At 43.1% G+C, this 21,754-nt stretch overlaps 1 protein-coding gene across 1 annotated transcript in view; it reads right to left on the reverse strand.

Moving 5' to 3' along the window:
* Window positions 1-19,145, reverse strand: part of BMAL2 (basic helix-loop-helix ARNT like 2) — a 101,683-nt gene extending 82,538 nt beyond the window's left edge. The window contains exon 1 of the mRNA XM_069581989.1: window positions 19,025-19,145. Coding sequence (XP_069438090.1) covers window positions 19,025-19,145 — 121 coding nt within the window. The remainder of the gene's footprint in view (window positions 1-19,024) is intronic.
* Window positions 19,146-21,754: the final 2,609 nt, after the last annotated feature.

Genomic DNA, 21,754 nt, shown 5'->3' on the forward strand with positions numbered 1-21,754 from the left:
CTCAAGGCTCTTGAGGTTGTCATTCTGCTTATTTAATGTATATGCAGAGTACATCATGTGAAATGCCGGGCTGGATGAAGCACAATCTAAAATCATGACTGCCGGGAGAAATATCAATAACCTCAGATACATAGATGACACCACCCTTATAGCAGAAAGCAAAGAGGAATTAGAGTCTCTTGATGAAGGTGAAAGAGGAGAGTAAAAAAGCTGTCTTAAAGCTCAACATTCAAAAATCTAAGATCATGGCATCTGGTCCCATCACTTCATGGCAAGTAGATGGGGAAACAATAGGAAAAGTGACAGATTTCATTTTCTTGGGCTCCAAAATCACTGCAGATGGTGACTGCAGCCATGAAATTAAAAGACACTTGCTTTTTGGAAGAAAAGCAACGACAAACCTAGATAATGTATTAAAAAGCAGAGATAGTACTTCGCCTACAAAGGTCTGTATAGTCAAAACTATAAGCCCTGGTGGAGGAAAGGGCAACCCACTCCTGATTCTTGCTTGGAGAATGCCATGGACAGAGGAGTCTGGTGGGCTACCGCATAGGGTCAGCAAAGAGCAAGTGACATGACTGAAGCGACTTAGCAAGCATGCATGATTTTTCCAGTAGTCTTGTACGGATATAAGAGCTGGACAATAAAAATGGCTGAGCACTGAAGAATTGATGCCTTCAAACTGTGCTGCTGGAGAAGACTCTTGAGAGTTCCTTGGACAACAAGGAGATCAAACCAGTCAATCCTGAAGGAAATCAGTGGAAGGACTGATGATGAAGCTGAAGCTCCAATACTTTGGCCAATACTGACGCGAAGAGCCAACTCATTGGAAAAGAGCCTGATGCTGGAAAAATTGAAGGCAGGAGGAGAAGGGGACAACAGAGGACAAGATGGTTAGATGGCCTCATCGACTCAATGAGTTTGAGCAAACTTCAGGAGATGGTTAAGGACAGGGAAGCCTGGCATGCTGCAGTCCATGGGGTCACAAAGACTGAGTTGGACATGACTGAGCTACTGAACAACAACAATTAGAAAACAGTAAGTAGATCAATATGGCTGGATATAGCGTGAAACAGGAGACCAAGCTGGAAGAATAGACTGTGTTAGTTTGTGGGGGGCCTTGGATGTCTCACTAAGCAGTTTGAGTTTGATTTCCAGGTACCAGAGAGCTAGTGAAGTTCCCTAGCACTGCATCTCAGTCCCCTACATTTCTTGGCTAGTTATCACTAAAGCAGGAGGCACATTTGCACTGTTTTCCAGGAACTAGTTTCCCATTATAAGCTATAAGTTTCATCTTAATGTATTCCACATTTGCCCAACCTGAATGGCTCACTTCTTACATGGGTTCCTATTTATTTCTGTAATGAAGATTGTACTTAAAGCTATCCCAGCCTGCCTGGGAAAAGGCTTTGGTGCCAAGCATGGACAGGGAAAACCAACAACCTTTCACATGGGGAATTAGGGCCCCATCTAACAATGATACAACATCAACATATCACAGAAAAATTCACTTCTCCTACATAAACCAGAAGGAGGAAATTCTATTCCTTTGGCCTTGACTTCAAAAGCGGCAAGATGTCTAAAAGCTGGAGAACCAAAGCAGAGAAAAGAGGTGGCTTTACTGGCCCAAGATCAGTCAATTGCTAGGGAGTTATGCAGAAAGTCAAGAAAAGGAATAAGTAATATCTATAACATTCAGCAATTGACTGCTGAACAACATGGGCTTGAAACGCAGAGGTCTACTTATACTCAGATTTCTTTCACTAAAGACATACCAGGGTACTAAACAGTCTGCAGCTGGCTGAATCCATGGATGCAGAACCATGGATACAGAGAGCGGACTATAAAGTTACACATGGATTTTTTATTGTATTGAGGGTCAGTGCCCCACCCCTCGCTGTTGTTCAAGGGACAACAATAATAAAATAATGCTCCACAGAATACATGATGGGTAAGAAAGAAGGAGACACCAGAAGAGGTTGAAAGAACAGGCAGGTAGCTAGAATGTTTGTGTACAAGACCATGGTCAGTAGGGAAAAGTTCAGAGGTAAAGCATTTGCAGCTGATTCAAGGGCTGAGTAAGAGGCGCCCAGGGATCGCCCAGGTGGTGCACTGGTAAAGAATCCACCTGTCAATGCAGGCGATGTGGGAAGATCCCCTGGAGTGGGAAATGGCAACATCACTTCCGTATTCTTGCCTGGAAAATCTCATGGACAGAGGACACTGGTGGTCTTCAAGCCGTGAGGTCGCAAAAGAGTTGGACACGACTGAGCACAAATACACACACAAGATGCACCCAAGGAGGCACTGCAGTGCAGTGAGGGTGAGGTGTGTTGGGAAAGAGAAGAAAGACCAAAGTCGCACAGCATGACATTGGGGGATGGCAGGAGAGGAAATGTCAGAACACAAGGGGCAGCCTCCTGGGGGAGGGGGTTAAAATAAGGATAGAAGATGGCTGAATAAACAGAAAACCTAAATGAAGGTACAGGCATATCTCATTTTATTCCACTTTCCATATCTTGTGTTGTTTTTGTTTGTTTGTTTTACAAATTGAAGGTCTGTGGCAACCTTGAATGGGCAAGTCTATCAACACCACTTTTCCAATAGCTCATTTCATGTCCCTGCATCACATTTTTAGTAATTCTCACAATATTTCAAACTTTTTCATTATTATTAAATTTGTCACAGTGCTCTATGATCAGGATCTGTGATGTTGCTATTGCAAGATCGTGACTCACTGAAGGACCAGACAATGGTTAGTATTTTTCTAATAAAGTGTTTCAAAATTAAGGTATGTACATCTTTTTAGACATACTGCTATTGTACACTTAGATTACAGTAGAGTATAAATGTAACTTTTCTATGCACTGGGAATACCTGGCTGGAATTACTGGCTCAGACAGTAAAGACTGCCTGTAATGCAGTCTTTAATGGAGACCTGGCTATAATGGAGACCTGGGTTCAATCCCTGGGTTGGGAAGATCCCCTGGAGAGGGGAATGGCAACCCACTCCAGCATTCTTGCCTGGAGAAGTCCCATGCACAGAGGAGCCTGGCAAGCTACATGGGGTTGCAAACAGTTGGACATGACTGAGTGACTGACACACACACACATGCGAACACCCACCGGGAAACCAACGAATTCATGTGACACATTTTATTGTGATATTTTGCATAAGGCAATAATGCAGTGGTCTGGAACGAAACCTGCAATATCTCTGAGGCATGCCTCTAGTAAGTGACAATGGGGAACAACATCTGGAAATAGCAGTGAGCCTCAGACAAATGCCAAGCTCACTTTCTACTTCTGAAATACACGAGAGTCATTAGCTTCCACAAACCAATTGACAAATGGTCAATTCCTTCAAGTTTGGCCTGACCACAATACAGATCACCTCAGAATTACTGCACTGAAAAATGAGGAAATTTCCCCCCTATCAAAATGACTTATTCTAATAAATTACTATACCCACAAGGGAGCCTTGAAGAAGCGAAAGAGGTGAAAAGAGAGACACTCTTCACAGTTTCATATACTTCTGGTGAAAATGATGACTAGCATAACGTTTCTAAAAGGAAATTTGGAAAACTGTACCAAGGGAAACAGATATTTATATCCTTTGGCCCATATATTCTACTTCTTTGAGTTTATCCTAAAAATATTAAAGACATACATAAAGGCTTTTGTACATGGAAATGAATAAAAATATTTCAACAGTGTATACATGAAAGCAACCTAAAGGTGTCAACAAACAAGGCAACAACTTCAAAACCAGAGTGTAACCCTGTGATGGGCCACACTGGAGCTTTTAAACACAATGTTTTCTAACTATTCATGAAATGGCAAATGCTATGTGTCATTGTCATTGTGCTAAGTCACTTCAGTCATGTCCAACTCTTTGCGACCCTATGGACTGTAACACATCAGGCTCCTCTGTCCTTGGGATTCTCCAGGCGAGAGTAGTAGAGTGGGTTGCCATACCCTCCTCCAGAGGATCTTCCTGACCTTCAGATCAAACCCGCATCTCTTATGTCTCCTGCATTTACAGGCAGGTTCTTTACCATGAGTACCACCTGGGTAGCCCCAGTATATGCTATACAAAATATTACATTTTGTATGACTTTTGGGGTTCTTTATTGCCTAAAAAAAAGTATATGAATAGAAGATTTGAGGTATACTAAGGCCAAAAAATGAGAAGATAATTGCCAACAAAAAGGTAGACTGCTGCTCACAGTTCCTAAGAGGAAGGGGCATGCCAGGCCACATGGGGCAGCACCAGGGCCAATCAAGAAGCAGAGGGAGGGGGGAGTTTGTGGGCAAATGTCTCTATTGTGGTTTCTATGGGAGGGAATGGGCAAGACAGGCTGAGCAGTATTAGGACTGGCTAGTTTGAATGACTTCAGCAGCCCATGGAGCATCGGGGTTACACCCAGCTGTCTGGTACCTGGCCCAGGGGCATTCAGGATGGGTGGATAGCAGGCCAGTGTGTGAGATCCTAATAGAGGAGGTGGCTGGGGTGTGGGCTCTGAATTGGCTGGTCTGTATTTGAAAAGTGCACTCACAGGTAAGTTGTTGACTCTCAATGGGCTCATCCTGGCAGGGGCAGTCCCTCCAGCATCAGCAATGCCCCAGATGTCAAGGCATCAGAATATCGAAAATAAAGAATATGTGAATGTGTTTATTTTCCTTCATTTAAAATTGTTTAAAAATTAAAAATTTCAAATTTTCTATAATTAACTCATATTATTTTTTAATTTAGAAAAAGTAAATATTCCCCTCAAGGTTCTCTGTTATTAAGAAGCCTTGGGTATTTCTTTGAAAGGATAAATGTATACCACTATTTGAAGAGTAATGTATGCAGCCCTTCTTACATTGTTTTTTAAAACCAAAGAGTAAATACAGACTGCTGACGCCACTAATTTGGTGCTGCTGAAGATATGAGAAGGTATTGAGCCACTTACAAGGCACATTCAATGTTTTCCCAAAGAGAAGGAGCAGGGAGTTTCTAATCAAATATATAGGAGTTCAGATTGACCCTTCTCCTGAACTGTGGATGAAAGAGAGGTCTACCGGCAAAGTGCTTAAGAAAGAGTTAAGAAGAAACTTTCCACAAGCGTTATCTGCCTATGGAGGATTCCCTTTGTTGCAGAGGTGGAGAGGGCAGTTAACTATTGATTTCAGACAGTGGCAGCCACGTTGGATGACTGATTGAAAGCATCCATCAGGTGCCATGTTTAATGCTTTGGGAAGAACTGTGACACCACAGCGTTCATAAAGGGTTATTGTTGGTGGCAGAGAACAGCCCCCCGTCTGCCAAAAGCACTGCTTCTTTTTATTATTATTATTTTTAAGTTGTCCGTTGCTGCAGGGAGCTTTCTCTAGTTGCAGCAAGTTTCTTCATTGTGGTGCAGGGGCTTCTCATTGCAGTGGTTTCTCTCTCTGTGGAGCACAGGCTTTAGGCGCACGGGCTTCAGTGACTACAGCATGCAGGTTCAGTAGTTGTGGCGTGTGGGCTTAGCTGCTCTGCAGCACGTGGAATCTTCCCTGACAAGGGATTGAACCCATGTCCCCTGCAGTAGCAGGCAGATTCTTATCCACTGGACCACCAGGGAAGTCCAACACTGCTTCTTCATGGGGAGAGACTAAGTGACTTGACAACCTGTACTGGTTTCTGAGGACTCTTCTGAGGGAAGAACTTCCTGACTGTGTGGATTTCATGGAGCCCAGCTCAAGTTCAGCCCCCACTGCAATAACACTGTTCCCCATACAACGGCAACCCACCACCTTCACAGACCAGGGGACTGAATGGCCATGAGCTGGTACCAGGCATGGCAAGGGCACTTCGGTCCAAGCCCCCCCAGCTCACTGTGTGCCTCTAGGTGAGTGGTTTACTCTTTCTGTGGATTGCTCATCTACAGAATAGAGATTATGATACAGACTAGAGTTACCTCACAGAGCTTTAATTTTAAAAAAGGAGATAAATATTGAAGCCTCTTGGAATCTATAAAGTTTTGCTGGACAGATAGTAGGTAGGACATTAATTACTTATCTGAATTGGGTATAATGGGCTTATGGCCAAAGGGACACCAAAAAGCATCTCTCTTTACCCTCACACAAATGGTCAGATTGAATGATTATATAACAGTTAAAGATTACTGAGGTCCAAGTCAAATTCAAGGGCAGCTGCAGAGCTATTAAGAGATTAAATCAGAGGTATTGTATCATAAATTCAGGTTTCTGCATGAAAACCCTCTTATAATTAGTAAACAAACAATATCTCCTACCCTTTCTAAAGAAGGTAACGTGAGACACTGATCAACGACCAAACACATATTCAAAACTGTGATTTTGCTATGAAAACTTTTTTTCATAGCAAAAAAGCAGAACACTATGAGACTACTCAATATGAAGTCCCGTAGCAGTATGATCACTGCCCAATAACTTGAGTATTCCATTCCATTGCTCAAAATTCAACTGTGGCTCCCCACTGAATTTTCTTAACTGAACTACAGTTGATTTACAATGCTGTGTTAGTTTCAGGTGTATAGCTCCCCACTGAATTTAAGATGACATGAAATGAAAGTGCCTGTGAGCCAGATTCCAGGCCACTCTCTTATTCATGACCGAGGCAGCAGCCACAGGGCACCAAGCGACAGTCCCCAGTCATGTCACATTGCTCCCTGGCTCTCTTCTCCAGGCATGCCCATAACTGGAAATGCCTCTAATCCAGCAGCACCTTGTAACTGACACCATCATTGAGCTGATCCCACTTCACTGTAATTATCTCATCACCAGTCCATCTATCTCACCAGACATAGCTCCTTGAGGCCAGAGACCATGTTTGTATTAGTTTAACATAATCCTTGATATACCACCCACATTCAATAATTGAGGAAATGATGGAACATTCTATTGCTAGTATCAGGTCAAATCCTTACCTATTGGGAAAACATTAGGTCTCTATTTCCTTCTACTTACTAAAATTAATCTGTGCTGGATGAATGAGTTAAATGTAGGAAAATAAAATCATAAAAGTATAAAATAAAATATGTGGATGTATAAATAATTTTAAAGTGAAGACTTTCAAAGTGTGATGTCAAATGTAAAAACTGGGAAGGAAATGACTACATTAAAAAGTTAAAATTTCTATATCTCAAAACCACCATAAAATTAAGATATGAAAAAACCAGGGAAATGTTTCCCATGCCCTTCCCTCTACCCCAATTCAAGGCAAATGTGACTTTCTTTTAGTCTTTAACCATTTGTCTGCATTGTCTAGCCTTCATATAAATAGAATCATATGACATATTCTTTTGAGTTGGGCTTCTTTTCCTCATAATGTTTTGAGATTCATCCATGTTGTTGTATGGTATTATTGTTGATGTATGTTCTATTGAGTTGGCATCATATTTTGTTTATCCATTTAATTCATTTGTTGATGAACACTTGGCTTATTTCCAATTGGAGGCTATTATAAATAAGGCTGCTACAAACATTTGTGTACCAGTCTTTGTGTAGGCAATGTTTTCATTTATCTTGGGTAAATTCATAGACATAGGATGACTGGGTTGCAAGGTAGGTACATGTTTTGGGGAAAACTGTCAAACTGTGTCCCTAAGCAGTTGTGCCTTTTCACATTTCCACCAGTATCAGTCTAACTTTCAGCTGCTCCATTCTCACCAACAATTGGCACTTTTTAAACTATCCATTCTAAAGAACAGGTTGTGCGATGAATTACATAGTTATCCATGTACTTTTAAGACATTTTTATTATTTGAAAGTTTACTTCTTGGAAGGCCAAAAAGTCTCTCTACAATTTCTATCCATTATCTCCATGTCTGCTAAGTCTAATAAGTTTCAGTTCAGTTGTATACTTATTATTGTGCGAGGCACTGCATTAGAAGCTAGAGAGAATGCAAGGATAAGTATGACATGCCATTCACCCTCAAAGAGTTCAGCCAGATAAGAATATACATGCTAAGCTACTTCAGTCATGTCTGACTCTTTGCGACCCTAAGGACTATATCCCGCCAGGTTCTTCTGTCCATGGGATTCTCCAGGCAAGAATACTGGAGTGGATTTCTATGCTCTTCTCCAGGGGATCTTCCCAACCCAAGGACTGAACCCACATCTGCTATGTGTCCCCTTCATTGGCATGCAGGTTCTTTACCACTAGTGCTACTTGGGAAGCCCAGTAAGTACAGACATAACCCAAATGCAAGGTAGACTGAAAAGTGTCTTTCGAGAAATCTGGGTCACAGCACTCTGTAAAGGCTTCAGGAAGGAGGTAGCAGCTTAGACAATTTCTATGGAGAATTGTTGGTTGCTTTAGTCACTAAGTCATGTCCAACTCTTACAACCCCATGGACACATGGCTGTACCCAGGCTTCTCTGCCCACGGGATTCTCCAGGCAAGAATACTGGGGTGGCTTGCCATTTCCTTCTCCAAGTGTATAGAGCATAGAACTCTTCAAGCTTTGATGGCTAGCCATAATATAGACACTTTTGTCCTAAATCCTTCTCTCATCTAAACCAAGCCATGTGATCCTTTCAAACATTACCCATAGGTTGCCTTATCACTAGCTAGCTCTCTTCTGAATATACTTTGGTTAAAAATACTTTGACGTGTGGGGTGATTGGTATTCAACATCCAAGAGCTGTCTAGTCCACAGAGAGGAGAACAGAACTTTGACGGATAAGGTTCTGATTATATTCTCACTATTTATAAGGCTGCATTAGCTTTTAGTTTACATATTGGGCCTTCACTTTAAACTGTTGATTCATTTGTTTATGTAACTTTAGAACTGTAACTGACATGAGAGATGATCCAGCATAGCTCCTTCTTTTTCCAAGAAAGAAACAGTCTCATAGTTGATTCAGTTCCTTGCCCTTTATTATACAGCCACACACTGATGTAGGAGGGGCTCCTGACTCCCAACAGGGCTTTTTGGGAGTAAACCTAAACTTGTCTTTTCTACAGGCTGTTGTTAAGTCACATCTTTATCATTTTAAAGATGTACATTTTGTTTTACACTTAGATGCTGGCCCTTTTTTTGGCTGTTAAGTTTCATCTTTGATATCACCCTATCAACATCTTTTTGGATTCAGATTCTATCTACCAGATTGACTAAGCCTCCTCAAAATATGCCATCTGCAAAAGTGACCAGCATGACATTTACATTTTCAAACCAAATGTCTGGCTGGTGTGTTGAACAAGAAAAAGGGAGGGGGAGAGGAGGGAGTTATTCACTGTGACCAAATACAGCGTAGGCAAAGTGAGACCCAAGTCATAGTCACAGAAGTGAGCACAAGGTTGACACTAGGGAAAAAGAGAGGAATGCTATACTGGGCTCGGACAACCACTCAGCAAATAGGAGAAAGGATCCACTTTGGGGTGGAGAAGCAGTCTGGGAGTAGGATAGTGAATAACGCAAGGGTGTCAGGGAGCTGTGCGGATTAAGTTGTGTTCATTGCATGGACTATCTTGAGCCTTCTGGCTTAAAATGGGCCAAAGGGGAATCTGGTTTCCCACATGACAAATCCCTCCTACTAGGAAGGAGGGGCCGAGGCTCTCCCAGACCTGCTCTGCACAAAAGGCATTTATATTCCAGAGCACGTGTGAGGTGAGACGTGAATTTGCTTACACCATTCCCATCAGACTAGGTACTAAAAATGGCTTTAATATAAGAAGGTGTCCTGGATTTCCTGCAAGCTTCTCTATATCTGATCATGAGGGTGTGGCATTCAGGGTGGAACACAAACCAATTGCATGGGTGTGAATGGGAGAAGCAAGATACAGAGGCATAGAAACTTTAGAGCTTCCAAACCTGGGAATGAACCCAAAGACCAGTTCCCCAGTTTGCAGCACAGTAGGTACAACAGGTGGAAAGGGCATGGAAGGAGAAGAGCTAGTCTAGTCCCTACTGGGCTAGTCACCTGATGAGCAGAACCTGTCAGCTGTGATCCCAGTACATCTGCATATCATGCCATCAGTGCACTCTCATCAAGCTACTACAAAGCAGACACCATGCTCTAGAGGCTGGGGAAACATGGTGACCAGACTTCTTCCTCATGGAACTGGAAACTTAATCAATCCTCCTGTGTGTCCTGGGGTTCAACTGGTATTAACCAGCTTGAGTGCTGCTGGTGGTACAGGGAAATGGGGGAAAAGGACAAACTACTGGGGAAAGGTATCATTTATGAATTTCAGTGAATAAAATCTAGTACATGATCTTAAAGTGTTAAGGTATGTAGCCCACTCACTTTCTGGATGACATTCAATGCCAAAGATGTTATTCCTATAGACTTTCACAGTTCCTAAGTTCATTGGTTAATGTGCTGTTTCTCATCTGATGGAATGGGGAAGTGGAAAATTCTCTCGGCTAATTCTTTATGTACTATTTGCTTCAACTATAACAAAGCACTGCCTTTTAAGGTTCTTTTCTGACCTGAGGGAAAAAAACTTTTTGTTCACAAATATAAAAATTTATTATAAAATATTTGGAGAAAACTCTAAAATATAGATATATCTGATTTTAACTTTTAATAAAAGGTCAAGAGGAGGGAAAAGGAACAAAAGAAATCATCCTGTCCAATTCACTCACCTTACAGTGGAGGAAACTGAGGTTCAGAAACAAGACGCCAGCTGTGTGTTACACTACCATTTCAATAAAGGAAACAGAAACAGGGACTTTCCTGGTCCAGTGGGTAAGAACCCGCCTACCAATGCAGGGGACATGGGTTCAATTCCTAGTCAGAGAGCATCCCACACGTCCTGGGGCAGCTAAGACTGTGAGCCACACCCACTGAAGCCTGTGTGCTCTAGAGCCTGTGCTCTGCAACAGAAGAAGCCACTGCAATGAGAAGTCCACACACCACACCATCACCACGGCTAGAGAAGGCCAGAGCACAGCAACGAAGACCCAGCACCGCCAAAATAAATAAATGACTAAACTAAAAAAACAAAACTGTCCTTAAGTACAATAGCCTCTTTTGGAGAAATAGTTCTCATTCATTTCCCACTCAACCACTGCAGACTTTTTTTTTAAAAAACTAAAACAGTGCCACTGGGAGAGGAAGTTCTCCCTTCCACAAGCTTTAAGCAAGCAAGGGGAGTTACACCGTTGCACCAAAATGTTGAGGAACGCTATAAACACCATGGGTCTGGATTTCAGGAAGACATTTTTTTCAAAGATGGAGAGTAGAGAGTTACTTTAAGCCTCCAACATGGTCTTCAGAAAAAAACAAAGATGGATAAGAAGAGATTTTAGGCAGGAATGTCAATTAGGCAGCAACCACTGCAGTGAACCAGACTGAACAGGAGAGACGAAAGGGGGGATGAAGTCACTAGTGAGACCACAGCGGCTGCTGCTGTGACTACCCCCACTTCCACCCCACCACCAATGAATAATCTTGCACTGAATCCTACACACCAGGCAGTAATCTTTTTATACCTAATTTTGCACAGTCCTCATAACAGCCCTATGGTGAGGGTTTACCATGTGAGGAAACAGATTCACAGAAATGAAGTCACTTGCTGTGATGGTCTTTGTGTCAGCCTGGTTGGCTACAGTCCTCAGGCACTCAGTTAGATACGAATCTAAGTGCTGCTGTATTTTGTAGCTGTGATTAAATTCCATAATCAGTTGTCCTTAACAAGGGAAACTGTCCTAGATTAGGGTCAGGGTTAGAGTCAGGGCGAGGGTTATCTAGAGCAGAAGTCCCCAGCCTTTTTGACACCAGTTTCATGGAAGACAATTTTTCCATGTATGGGGGGCAGGCATGGTTTAGGCAGTGATGTGATTGATGGGGGCAGCAGGTGAAGCTTCACTCGCTCACCCTACCTCACCTTCTGAGGCCTGGTTCTTAACAGACCTTGGACCAGCACCGGTCCACAGCCCAGGGGTTAGGGACCGTTGATTTAGAGTTATCCTAGACAATCTGGGTGGACCTGATTTAATCAGTTGAAAGCCTTAAAAACACAGCTGAAAGTGAAAGCAAAAGCGAAACTGTTAGTCACTAAGTTGTATCCATCTCTGCCACCCCATGGACTGTAGCCGGCCAGGCTTCTCTGTCCATGGAATTCTCCAGGTAAGAATACTGGAGTAGCTTGCTATTCCTTTCTCCAAGGGTTCTTGCAGACCCAGGGATTGAACCTGGGTATCCTGCATTCCTGGGGAATTCTTCCCTCCCAGGTTTCCCTAAAGAAGAAGAAACTACACCCATGGATAGCTGCTTCAGCCTGTGCCTGAGAGCTCTAGCCCACCTTTCCTGATGGCAGGCCCTATGAACTCAAGTCCTGTGGCCTGACCTCACATTTGCATAAGCCACTTCCTTGTAATAAATCTCTCACTATACATATCCCTTATTGGTTCTGCTCCTCTGGTTGAACCCTGACTGATACACGTGCCAAAGATGACCTAATTATAAGATGAGAGAGCTCAGATTTTCTCAAAGCCAAAAAAGGCCAATATTGCACACTCCCTCCTCAAATAAGTTCAATTTTAGACATCAGCACGTCGCAGAAATGGCACCTCCTCCAGAGGTCTATAGGCTTCCCTACAGAAGAATCCACTTGCAGTGCAGGAGACTTGGGTTCGATCCCTGGGTTGGGAAAATCCCCTGGAGGAAGAAATGGCAATCCACTCCAGTATTCTTGCCTGGAGAATTCCATGGACAGAGGAGCCTGGCTGGCTACACTCCATGGTCTCACATAGAATTGGACATGACTGAGCAACTAACAGGTTCACTTTCACTTTCCCAGAGGTCTAGGAGGCATGGCAGACAAGGATAAAAGTTCTGGAGGCCAGTCTGTTTGGGTTCTGATCCTGGTTTAGCTACTTACTATGGAAACTTTACCTTGGGGAAGGCACTTAAAATCTCTGTGTCTCAATTTCTTCACGAGAAATATGCAACAGGGACTTCCTTGGCAGTCCAAGGGTTACGACTCCACGCCTCCAATGCAAGGGGCACAGGTTCCATCCCAGGTTGGGAAACTAAGATCCCACATGCCATGCTGTGCAGCCAAAAAAAGAAATACGTACATAACCATGCATAAAATAGATGGCCGGTGGGAATTTGCTGTATGACTCAGGGAGATTAATTACGGCGCTTGGTGACAACCTAGAGGGGTGGGATGAGGTGGGAGGTGGGAGGAAGGTTTAAGAGGGAGGAAGTGTATGTATACCTATAGCTGATGCATGTTGACGTACGGAAGAAACAACACAATATTGTAAAGCAATTATCCTCCAATTAAAAATAATTTTTAAAAAAGAAACATGAAACAATAATAGTACTACTTTATAGATTTGCTGAAGATTTGTGAATTATATCATGTAAAGCATTTAGACAACTAGCACATAGTAAATATTAAGAATTATTAACTATTTAGAAGAACCAAAAGGTGAGAATCATCCATGCTAAGCTTTTGAAATGGGGCAAAGAGGGAACAGAAACACCCATGATGACTATAAGTAAATCGGAGTCGTGGGAAACCATTCAGTTGTGATGCAGAATGTAATCAGAGTGATATAAGCACCTAACAATGCTACCCTGGTGATGACTATTCCAGAAAAGGCCAACCTTTCATAGGCATTATAACCTAATCCAGGGATGGGCAAGAGCAAGAAAAAGCAGCTCATCAGAATTTGTTCCACACTGAAACAGAAAATTCCCCTAACTTGGTCCAGGACTTATCCTCAAGAATAAGAAGAATACAGAGTTCAGCGTTTTCAACATCAGCAAGTTTCTCCAAAAGGCACAGAAACAATTTTGATGAGCTATACCCGCATCACTGTTACACAGGCAAATACAATTCTTGCAGGTTATGAGTACACAGAAAACATGCTGTAGACTATCATCATGATCTGTACTAATCAGGCATGACTTGATATGTCAGATTCGATACAGAACCTACAAAAGATATCATGGTTCCTCACCTCTAATGTATCAACAAAATAAGACACCCTCAGTTAACTCTGAGAAAGAGAATTCATCAGTGTTCACAGAAGTATTTATGTATCTTTTCACCCAGTGGTGATTATTCTAGAAAGAAGAAAGACCCTTTAAAGGGGATGAGAGGAGAAGCACTGACTTTGCAATAAGAAAATGCTAAGGCCCTACAAACTGAAACACAGTATGAGTTTAAAAAGTAATAAAACCCAACACACCATTAATGACTTCAATATTATTTATGTATTAACATACCATAGTTACAATGATGATCAGAATCCAAAGCTGCCTTCAGGCTCTTCCAAAACAAGCAGCTAACAAAAAATTACTTAAAACCTCTTGATAAAGAATTTGTCCTAGATGTCTTCTGAAAGTTGAGGTGTGAATCGAATGTTCTTCTAAGATCAGGCTGCATGGTTTGTGAACCACATGTCCCAGAAGTAGCAATGGTTACTGCTGAAAGGAACTGATAGGCCAAAAGTGCTAGTTGAACTCAAGTTGAAAGGTAAAGAAAAGAGAATTGTCTTAAGCCGCTAGCCTCAGGATGCATGGGAAATTGGGTTTGGTCTCTTTTTTCTAGGTCAGTGTTGTTGCCTGGATGACTCATTAGAGAAGAGATGGCCTCCCTAGAAGGCCATATTGTTGTCTCCACAGTAGTGTGAGCATGGCCTACCTTTGGGTACCATGTAAGTCAGAGAGGAAATCCAATTCTCTACCCAGGAGGTTGAGGAGAGAAATAAACATAAAGCTGGCAACTGTGTTCAATTTTTCAATCAAAACTGTTTTCTAGATTTTGACAAAACAATTACTAATCGTCACAATCTTCTATTCATTTTAAACATATATTGATCTCTGTTCTGTAAAGTGTTCAAGTCTGCCCATCGTATACTGATCTCTTTTTTACAATCTGTCTATAAAATACCTATACTTTTGTACCATCCAGGCTCAACAACAATCTCTTCTCCCTCTCTTCTCCTCTCCTAAGAAGAAAAGATGAAGAGGTATTTTGATGTACCTAAGTGTTTCTGCCTTTGAGTAACTTCTATGCCAGAGATCCTCTGCACTGAGTCTGAATCAACAAACATCTTCTGATGTTATCACACACAGGCGTTTGCAGGAGTGCTCTTTTAGGAATGTGTTCAGACGTGCATGGCAATGGAGTCCTTTTGGTTTATAAACCTTCACTGCTTGTTTTGGAAGGCAAGGCATCGGATAGTTCTGTTCAGTCCTGCACCCTGGGGCTGCATAGGAAGGGTCTGCAAGGAGGCCTGGAGCACATGTCCATAAGAGGAGGATATCAGTGGCCATTACACTGGACAGTGGATGGAAGTCCAGAAACCTGCTTCCCAGCAGGCTGCAGCAGGAATAAATGAGACAGCACCAGTGACGGTTTTAAGAAGAAGCAGTGTGAAATGGATTTAAAGATAGAAGCAGCTACTTTTTTTCAGAGAAGAGAGGATGGGCGAAAGTAGTGGCCCAGATGCACCTGGAGGGAAAGCTAAGACCATATAACTAATCATCTGGCAGGAACCAGGATCCCTGATGTTCTTTCTGGTCAGAAATATGCTGCAAGTAACATTTCAGGGTGATACAACTGGTCTCTTGCTGGCCAGGGACCAAAAAGAAGGTGCTCGGATCTTTCCTTCTGGAGCCTGTAACTCAGGTTTTTCTCATTTGCTGTCCTGCCGCATCACAGGTGGGAGGGCAGCGCTGGGTGACATTAACAAGGCAAGGACAGGTCAGTTCTTCTGTTCCCACTTTTCCCAGCCAGACCAGCACCAGTTCTTCCAAGCACATCACTGATGATTTTCCATATACACGTCTAATCTCTGTTGTCGATGACCCTCTTTGCTGCCTCCACAAGTTATCTATCCTTCAATACTAAACTTGACCCCTTCTCTGAAAGCCAACTCCCCCACAAACTAGATATAATTCTTCCCAAATGTAGGTGGAGAGGCTCACTCCTAGCAGTTAAACCATAGATTGTGCTAGGTTCTGTCTTTACAACACATATTTTGGCCGTTTTTCATCTCTCCTTTTATAAGCTCTTTAATCCTGCTTGTTTCATCCGTTTCTTTCTCTCTGTTTGCCTAGAACAGCAATATGCTTTATGAACAAACCAGCCCTGTCAGCACCTCAAACCAACAGTCACTTACAATCAAAAAGCTTGGTTAGGTATTTAATAAGTGCAAGGAGGTGAAGACTGTAAAGATGAGCCAGGTCCTACCCTGCTCTCTTAGGCATGTGCAACCCAAGGATGGAGCTAAGATAGGTACCTAAACAAGGCATGGCAAGTGGGCACAGGGTTCTCGGAGGCACGCCAAAAACTACAGTGAGGAAATAGAAGGGAAGAATCATTTCCATCAGCGGGTAGGAGAAGTTCTGGGAAGGGTTCATGAGGAGAAGGAAACTCATCTGTTGAAGGTCAGATTTCACTAGCTTGGAATCATCTCATTTAATTGTCACATGACTCTTCAAGTTAGGTCATTTTTTACCGCCATGTTATAGACGAGGAAATTGGGGCTCAGAGAAGTTAAATAATTTGGTCAAGGTCACAGAGCTAGTATATTAACTGACACCCACACTCCCACTCCTGGAGTAGGCAATGGAAACCCACTCCAGTGTTCTTGCCTGGAAAATTCTACGGACAGAAGAGTCTGGTGGACTACAGTCCATGGGGTTGCAGAGTTGGACACGTCTGAGCACGCACACACACGTACTCCCACTGGGTCCAAAGTTCATGCATTTTCCTGCACCAGCTCTTCTGTTCCAGGGGTAGAAGAAACACAGTGACACCTGAGCTCGGCCTTCAAAACTACAGGAGAGCCCCTACAGGCCCATCTGGAGGGAGGACAGGGCAGTCTAGGAGCAGCCAACGGCCTGAGGAGAGGCCTGGACCATACATGGGAAGGCAGACTCCCTCACATAACTATGTAGGACATGTAAAGGAGAAGTACTGGAGAGGTGCCGAGAAAGAAAGCCAGTGGATGGTTCTCCACTTCGCCTGTGCTATGCTTGGAACAGAGGGCAAAGTGTATTTCTTATCTAAGTAAAAAAATAAATGGGACTTCCCTTGCAGTCCAGCGGTTAAGACTCTGGGCTTCCACTGTAGGGGGCCTGAATTCAGTCCCTCATCCAGGAACAAAGATCCCACATGCTGTGCAGTAGGGCCAATAAATAAATTTAAAAAATTAATTTTAAAATAACATTTAAGAAATTCAATTAAATATTGTAAGTAAAACATTTTGAATGTATTGGGAATTGCTGTTTTACGGCAATCATCTTGACCCTCAACTGTAAATCTCCTATAATGCAAACCTGGGCTTCCCTTGTGGCTCAGCTGGTAAAGAATCTGCCTACAATGTAGGAGACCTGGGTTGGGAAGAGCTAGGAATGGCTCCCCACTCCAGTACTCTGGCCTGGAGAATTCCATGGACTGTATAGTCCACGGGGTCGCAAAGAGTCGGACAGGACCGAGCAACCTTCACTTCCATGTCACCGTAATGCAAACCAGGTTGAGCGGAAGAAGGATTCTCTCTGTGCTTCCTTTTCCTTCAGTCTTCTTTGTTTCTCTCTTTCGGTAAAGATACTATCTAGAGATTTAAATCATAAGATTAAAGAGAAACGAAATCCCAGAAATTTACTGAGATAAATGACAAATTTCCAATCATCCCCACCAACAACTAAGTATTTTCAAATGAGAATTTTAATATTATACATCTAGACTGATTTAAATATGTTAATTAGTTTCAAAGTATTTTAAGTTTAAAAACTGGGGGCTGGGTAGATGAGACACTTGCCTCTTGCTGGCTCACTGAGACCCTGGTGGTGCTGATGCTGACTAACCACCCGGATGCCAGGCACCGAGGTTTTCAGCCCAAGGCAACTGAAATTGGGGCTACTGAATGACATCTTATTATCTTGTTTATGATATCCTGAACATTATGCAAAGGAAGAGATTTCAAAAGGATGCTCTAATTAATGTTCACCACACAGAAAGAGATCATGCTTTTTCTTTTTCTTTTTTTTGTCTGTGCTGGTGGTTCTTTGTTGTTTTGTCTGGGCCTTTTCTAGTTGTGGAGCACAGGAGCTACTCTTCATTGTGATGTGCGAGCTTCTCACTGTGGAAACTTCCCCTGTTGCAGAGCGCAGGCTCTAGGGTGCACAGGCTTCAGCAGTTGTGGCTTGTGAGCCCGAGAGCTCAGGCTCAGTAGCTGTGGCTCACAGGCTTTAATTGCTCTGCGGCAAGTGGAATCTTCTCAGACCAGGGATTGAACCCATGTCTCCTGCATTGGCAGGCGGATTCTTATCCACTGTACCATGAGGGAAGTCCAGATCACGCTTTTCAGAATCAAGAAGTCTTTCCACAAGGAAAAAAGTATACTGAAATCACTGTTTACTAATATTTTGGCTTTCCCATGTATTTTAAACATTAGATTTCTTTTTTCCCTGGAGTCAAATTCTAATGCGTGGCAGTCCCTACCCTTCCTCCTCCCCTGTGTCTCTCCTCACCTCCATCCCTCCTCAGCCCTCCTCCGACCCACCACCGCCACCGCCACCGGGGATCAGCTCCTCTCCACTCCCCTTCTCCACCCTCTCCACCCTCTGTCTTCAACATCTTTCTGCAGCTCTTTCCCTCTCTCCTCCTCTCTCTTTACTCCAACCCTTCTCTCACTCCTCCACCTTTCTCTCTTTCCCTCTCACTTTCCTCCCCCTAAAACATGTCAAAAGTCATTTTTAGCCCATCTTGGTTTATCTTGAGTGACGCACATCAGACTGAAGGACTCGGACAAGAAGAGTAGTTTATGCACAGTGGACCAGGACGTGACTTTCAATATCTGAGTCACAAAAATGAATTTAAGCCACTACATAATTGCAGAACTACCCCTCATAAGAGCTGGGTATGATAACATCCCAGGTGAAAACAGGGGATGGTAAAAAGTTGGGGAAGGGAAGGTGAGAAAGTTGCCCCTTGGATGCCTAAACCCAAGATGAAATCTGGCAATCAGCCTTGGTACATGTGCTGCTCTCCCGAGAATGCCTGCTCCCTAACTCCAAAGATTCTGGAATCATTTACCAGAAGGTGCCAGCCAGTCACTTGGCATGGCAGCTTGCTTAATCTTGTTGTTTACCATCAACCCATCAAAAACAAGTGAGCAGGCAATCATGTTAGGTACCAGCTGATTTTTGGTGGCCATCTTCAAAACCAGCTCCCTCAATGTTTTCAGCAGTGTAATCAAACCATGGGGATTTTTTTCCATATCACCATTATTAGATTTTTTTTTTCCTTTGGGCTGCACTGCATGGCATGTGGGATCTTAGTTCCCAGACCAGGGATTGAACCCAAGCCCCCTGCAGTGGCAGCAGAGCCCTAACCACTAACCACTGGCCCACCAGAGAATTCCCTGATTTTCATTTTATTGTGAAGGCCTGAATGTCAATCTGCCTAGGAAAAAGGAATATGGAGGGATTTTGCGCCAGGGGGAAAAAACCCATGGCCCTGGATTCTGACATAGAGACCTGTTTTGTTTTTTCCCTCCAGGAATGGGAGAAATTGCAACAATAATTCTCCCTCTTTAGACAAAGAGAGTGTCTGGCAGTGAGCACACTGCCCATTAACCATCCAAGCAGACAGGGAAGAAAGAAGAGCAGCCCAGCCAGGAGCCACAGAGTTTAACTTCAGGTGTGTCTGTCAATTTCTGGCTACAGCTTCAGTTTTTTCACCTCATCGATGAAAGGGAGATAGTATCACCCACATCACAGGGCTGGTATGAGGCCAAGAAATGCCTGGTACATAATAGGAGTTCAATAAACGCTGGCCCTCTGAGGCCCCGTGGAGACTTTGTTCCTCTTACCAAAAAAAGATTAAATTTGATCATCCCCAAGTTAACATCTGGTATGCAGCTAAATAGCAATAAACTCTTTGTCCAAAAACTTGTCATAAAGACTTACCTGGTATAAGCCATATTTTGAATTAGCAGGTGCATTTTCATACCCTCCTTTTTCAGAAAAGCCCAAATATTTGGCCAATTTTAACTTGAGGGCAACAACACACTTGAGTGCAACAATACTTTCTTAATAGACATGCGATTCATTACTTTCAGAAAGCAAATTGAAGCTGTAAATGAAAAACAACTATATTAAACTAACATTTATGGAGTACTTACTATTTCCCAAGAACTGTGCTAAGCACTTTATATACATACATACATATATATATATATATATACACATACACACATTTATATCTCAGATGAACTTATTTGCAAAGGAAAGAGTCACATATGTAGAGAACAAACATGGTTACCAAAGGGGTGTGTGCTAAGTTGCTTCAGTCATGTCTGACTCTTCGGGACCCTATGGACTGTAGCCTACCAGGCTCCTCTGTCCATGTGATTCTCCGGGGAAGTGTACTGGAGTGGACTGCCATGCCCTTCTCCAGGGAATTTTCCTGACCCAGGGATCGAACCCACATCTCTTACGTCTCTTGCACTGGCACGTGGATTCTTTACCACTAGCGCCACCTGGGAAGCCCAAAGGGGAGTGGAATGTATTTGGGAGACTGGGATTGACATACATTCACGACTATGGGTAAAACAGATAACTAATGAGAACCTACTAGAGTGCACAGGGAACTCTGCTCAGTGCTCCGTGGTGACCTAAATGGGAAGGAAATCTAAAAAAGAGTGGATATATGCATATATGTAATTGATTCACTTCTGTCGCACAGCAGAAACAAACACAGCATTGTAAAGCAACTATACTCCAATAAAAATGTTTTAAAAACAAAGAAGAACACAGTCCCTGGATAACTTCACAGAGCGAGCCACTCTACTCTCTAGTTAGACTTTCATGTACATAGAACAATTCTTTTTGAAGTCTCTCTAAAGTCACCTCAGCTATATTCTGGCTAATAGAGGAGGGTGTAAGATGTTTCCTAAAGGATAGCATATCTTTAAAAACATATTCAAGAAAATTAGTTAGCCCAGTGAAGGAGAGGGGTATATTGGTCATGAGGGCCAGTTGCAAAAAGAAAGGTGCTTGGGGCAGAGGAGACTACAGAGCCAAGGGAAAGGGGCAATGGTCCAAGGAGCTCTCAAACAGGAACACAGGCTTGGAGACAGGGCGCTCTGGAAGATGAAGAGGCAGGACTCAGGATGAGGCTGCAAAGGCTGGTCAGATGCCCGAAAGACTTGAATGGTGGGTTGAGAACCTTGAACTTTTTTCACATAGGAATGGAGAGCTATTGAAGATCCTATCAAAGGAGGGATAGGATAGTGCCCTGGTGCCAGGACAGAAGGTGGGTGTTCAGGAGGCCCAGTCAAAGGCGGAAGTGAACAGCCATCCAAATAATGTGTGATCAGAGTGTGACCTCCAGCAACGGCAGTGTAGAGAAGATGGGACAGAATTAAGGTCTGTGTAGTCACCCTAGGGGGCATAGAAGAGGGGGAAGTAAAACAGACTCTCAGACTTCTGGATTAAAGGAGAGGACCACAACTATGGCAGGAGAAAGAGCCATTGGGATGAGGAAGGAGATGGCAGGCACAGTATCAGACACACTGGGTGAGACGTCACCATTTGTGCCAAAGCAGGTCATTAACAGCTATCCCTGTCTAGAGCTTAAATAGGGCATCAGAAACAAGGATGCAGATTCCAGGGAGGGTGGGCACTTATGTAGACACCCAGTGTCCGCAGACCTCAATGGCCCAACATGGCACAGTAAATGCCAGGAGAAAAAAAAGAGGAAGGGAAAAGGGAGGTAGAAATCAGTCAAAATCACAGGGATGTGAAACACTGATGCTTCTCT

Source organism: Ovis canadensis, chromosome 3 (assembly GCF_042477335.2).
Source record: "Ovis canadensis isolate MfBH-ARS-UI-01 breed Bighorn chromosome 3, ARS-UI_OviCan_v2, whole genome shotgun sequence".
In the NCBI taxonomy this organism is placed as follows: Eukaryota; Metazoa; Chordata; class Mammalia; order Artiodactyla; family Bovidae; genus Ovis; species Ovis canadensis.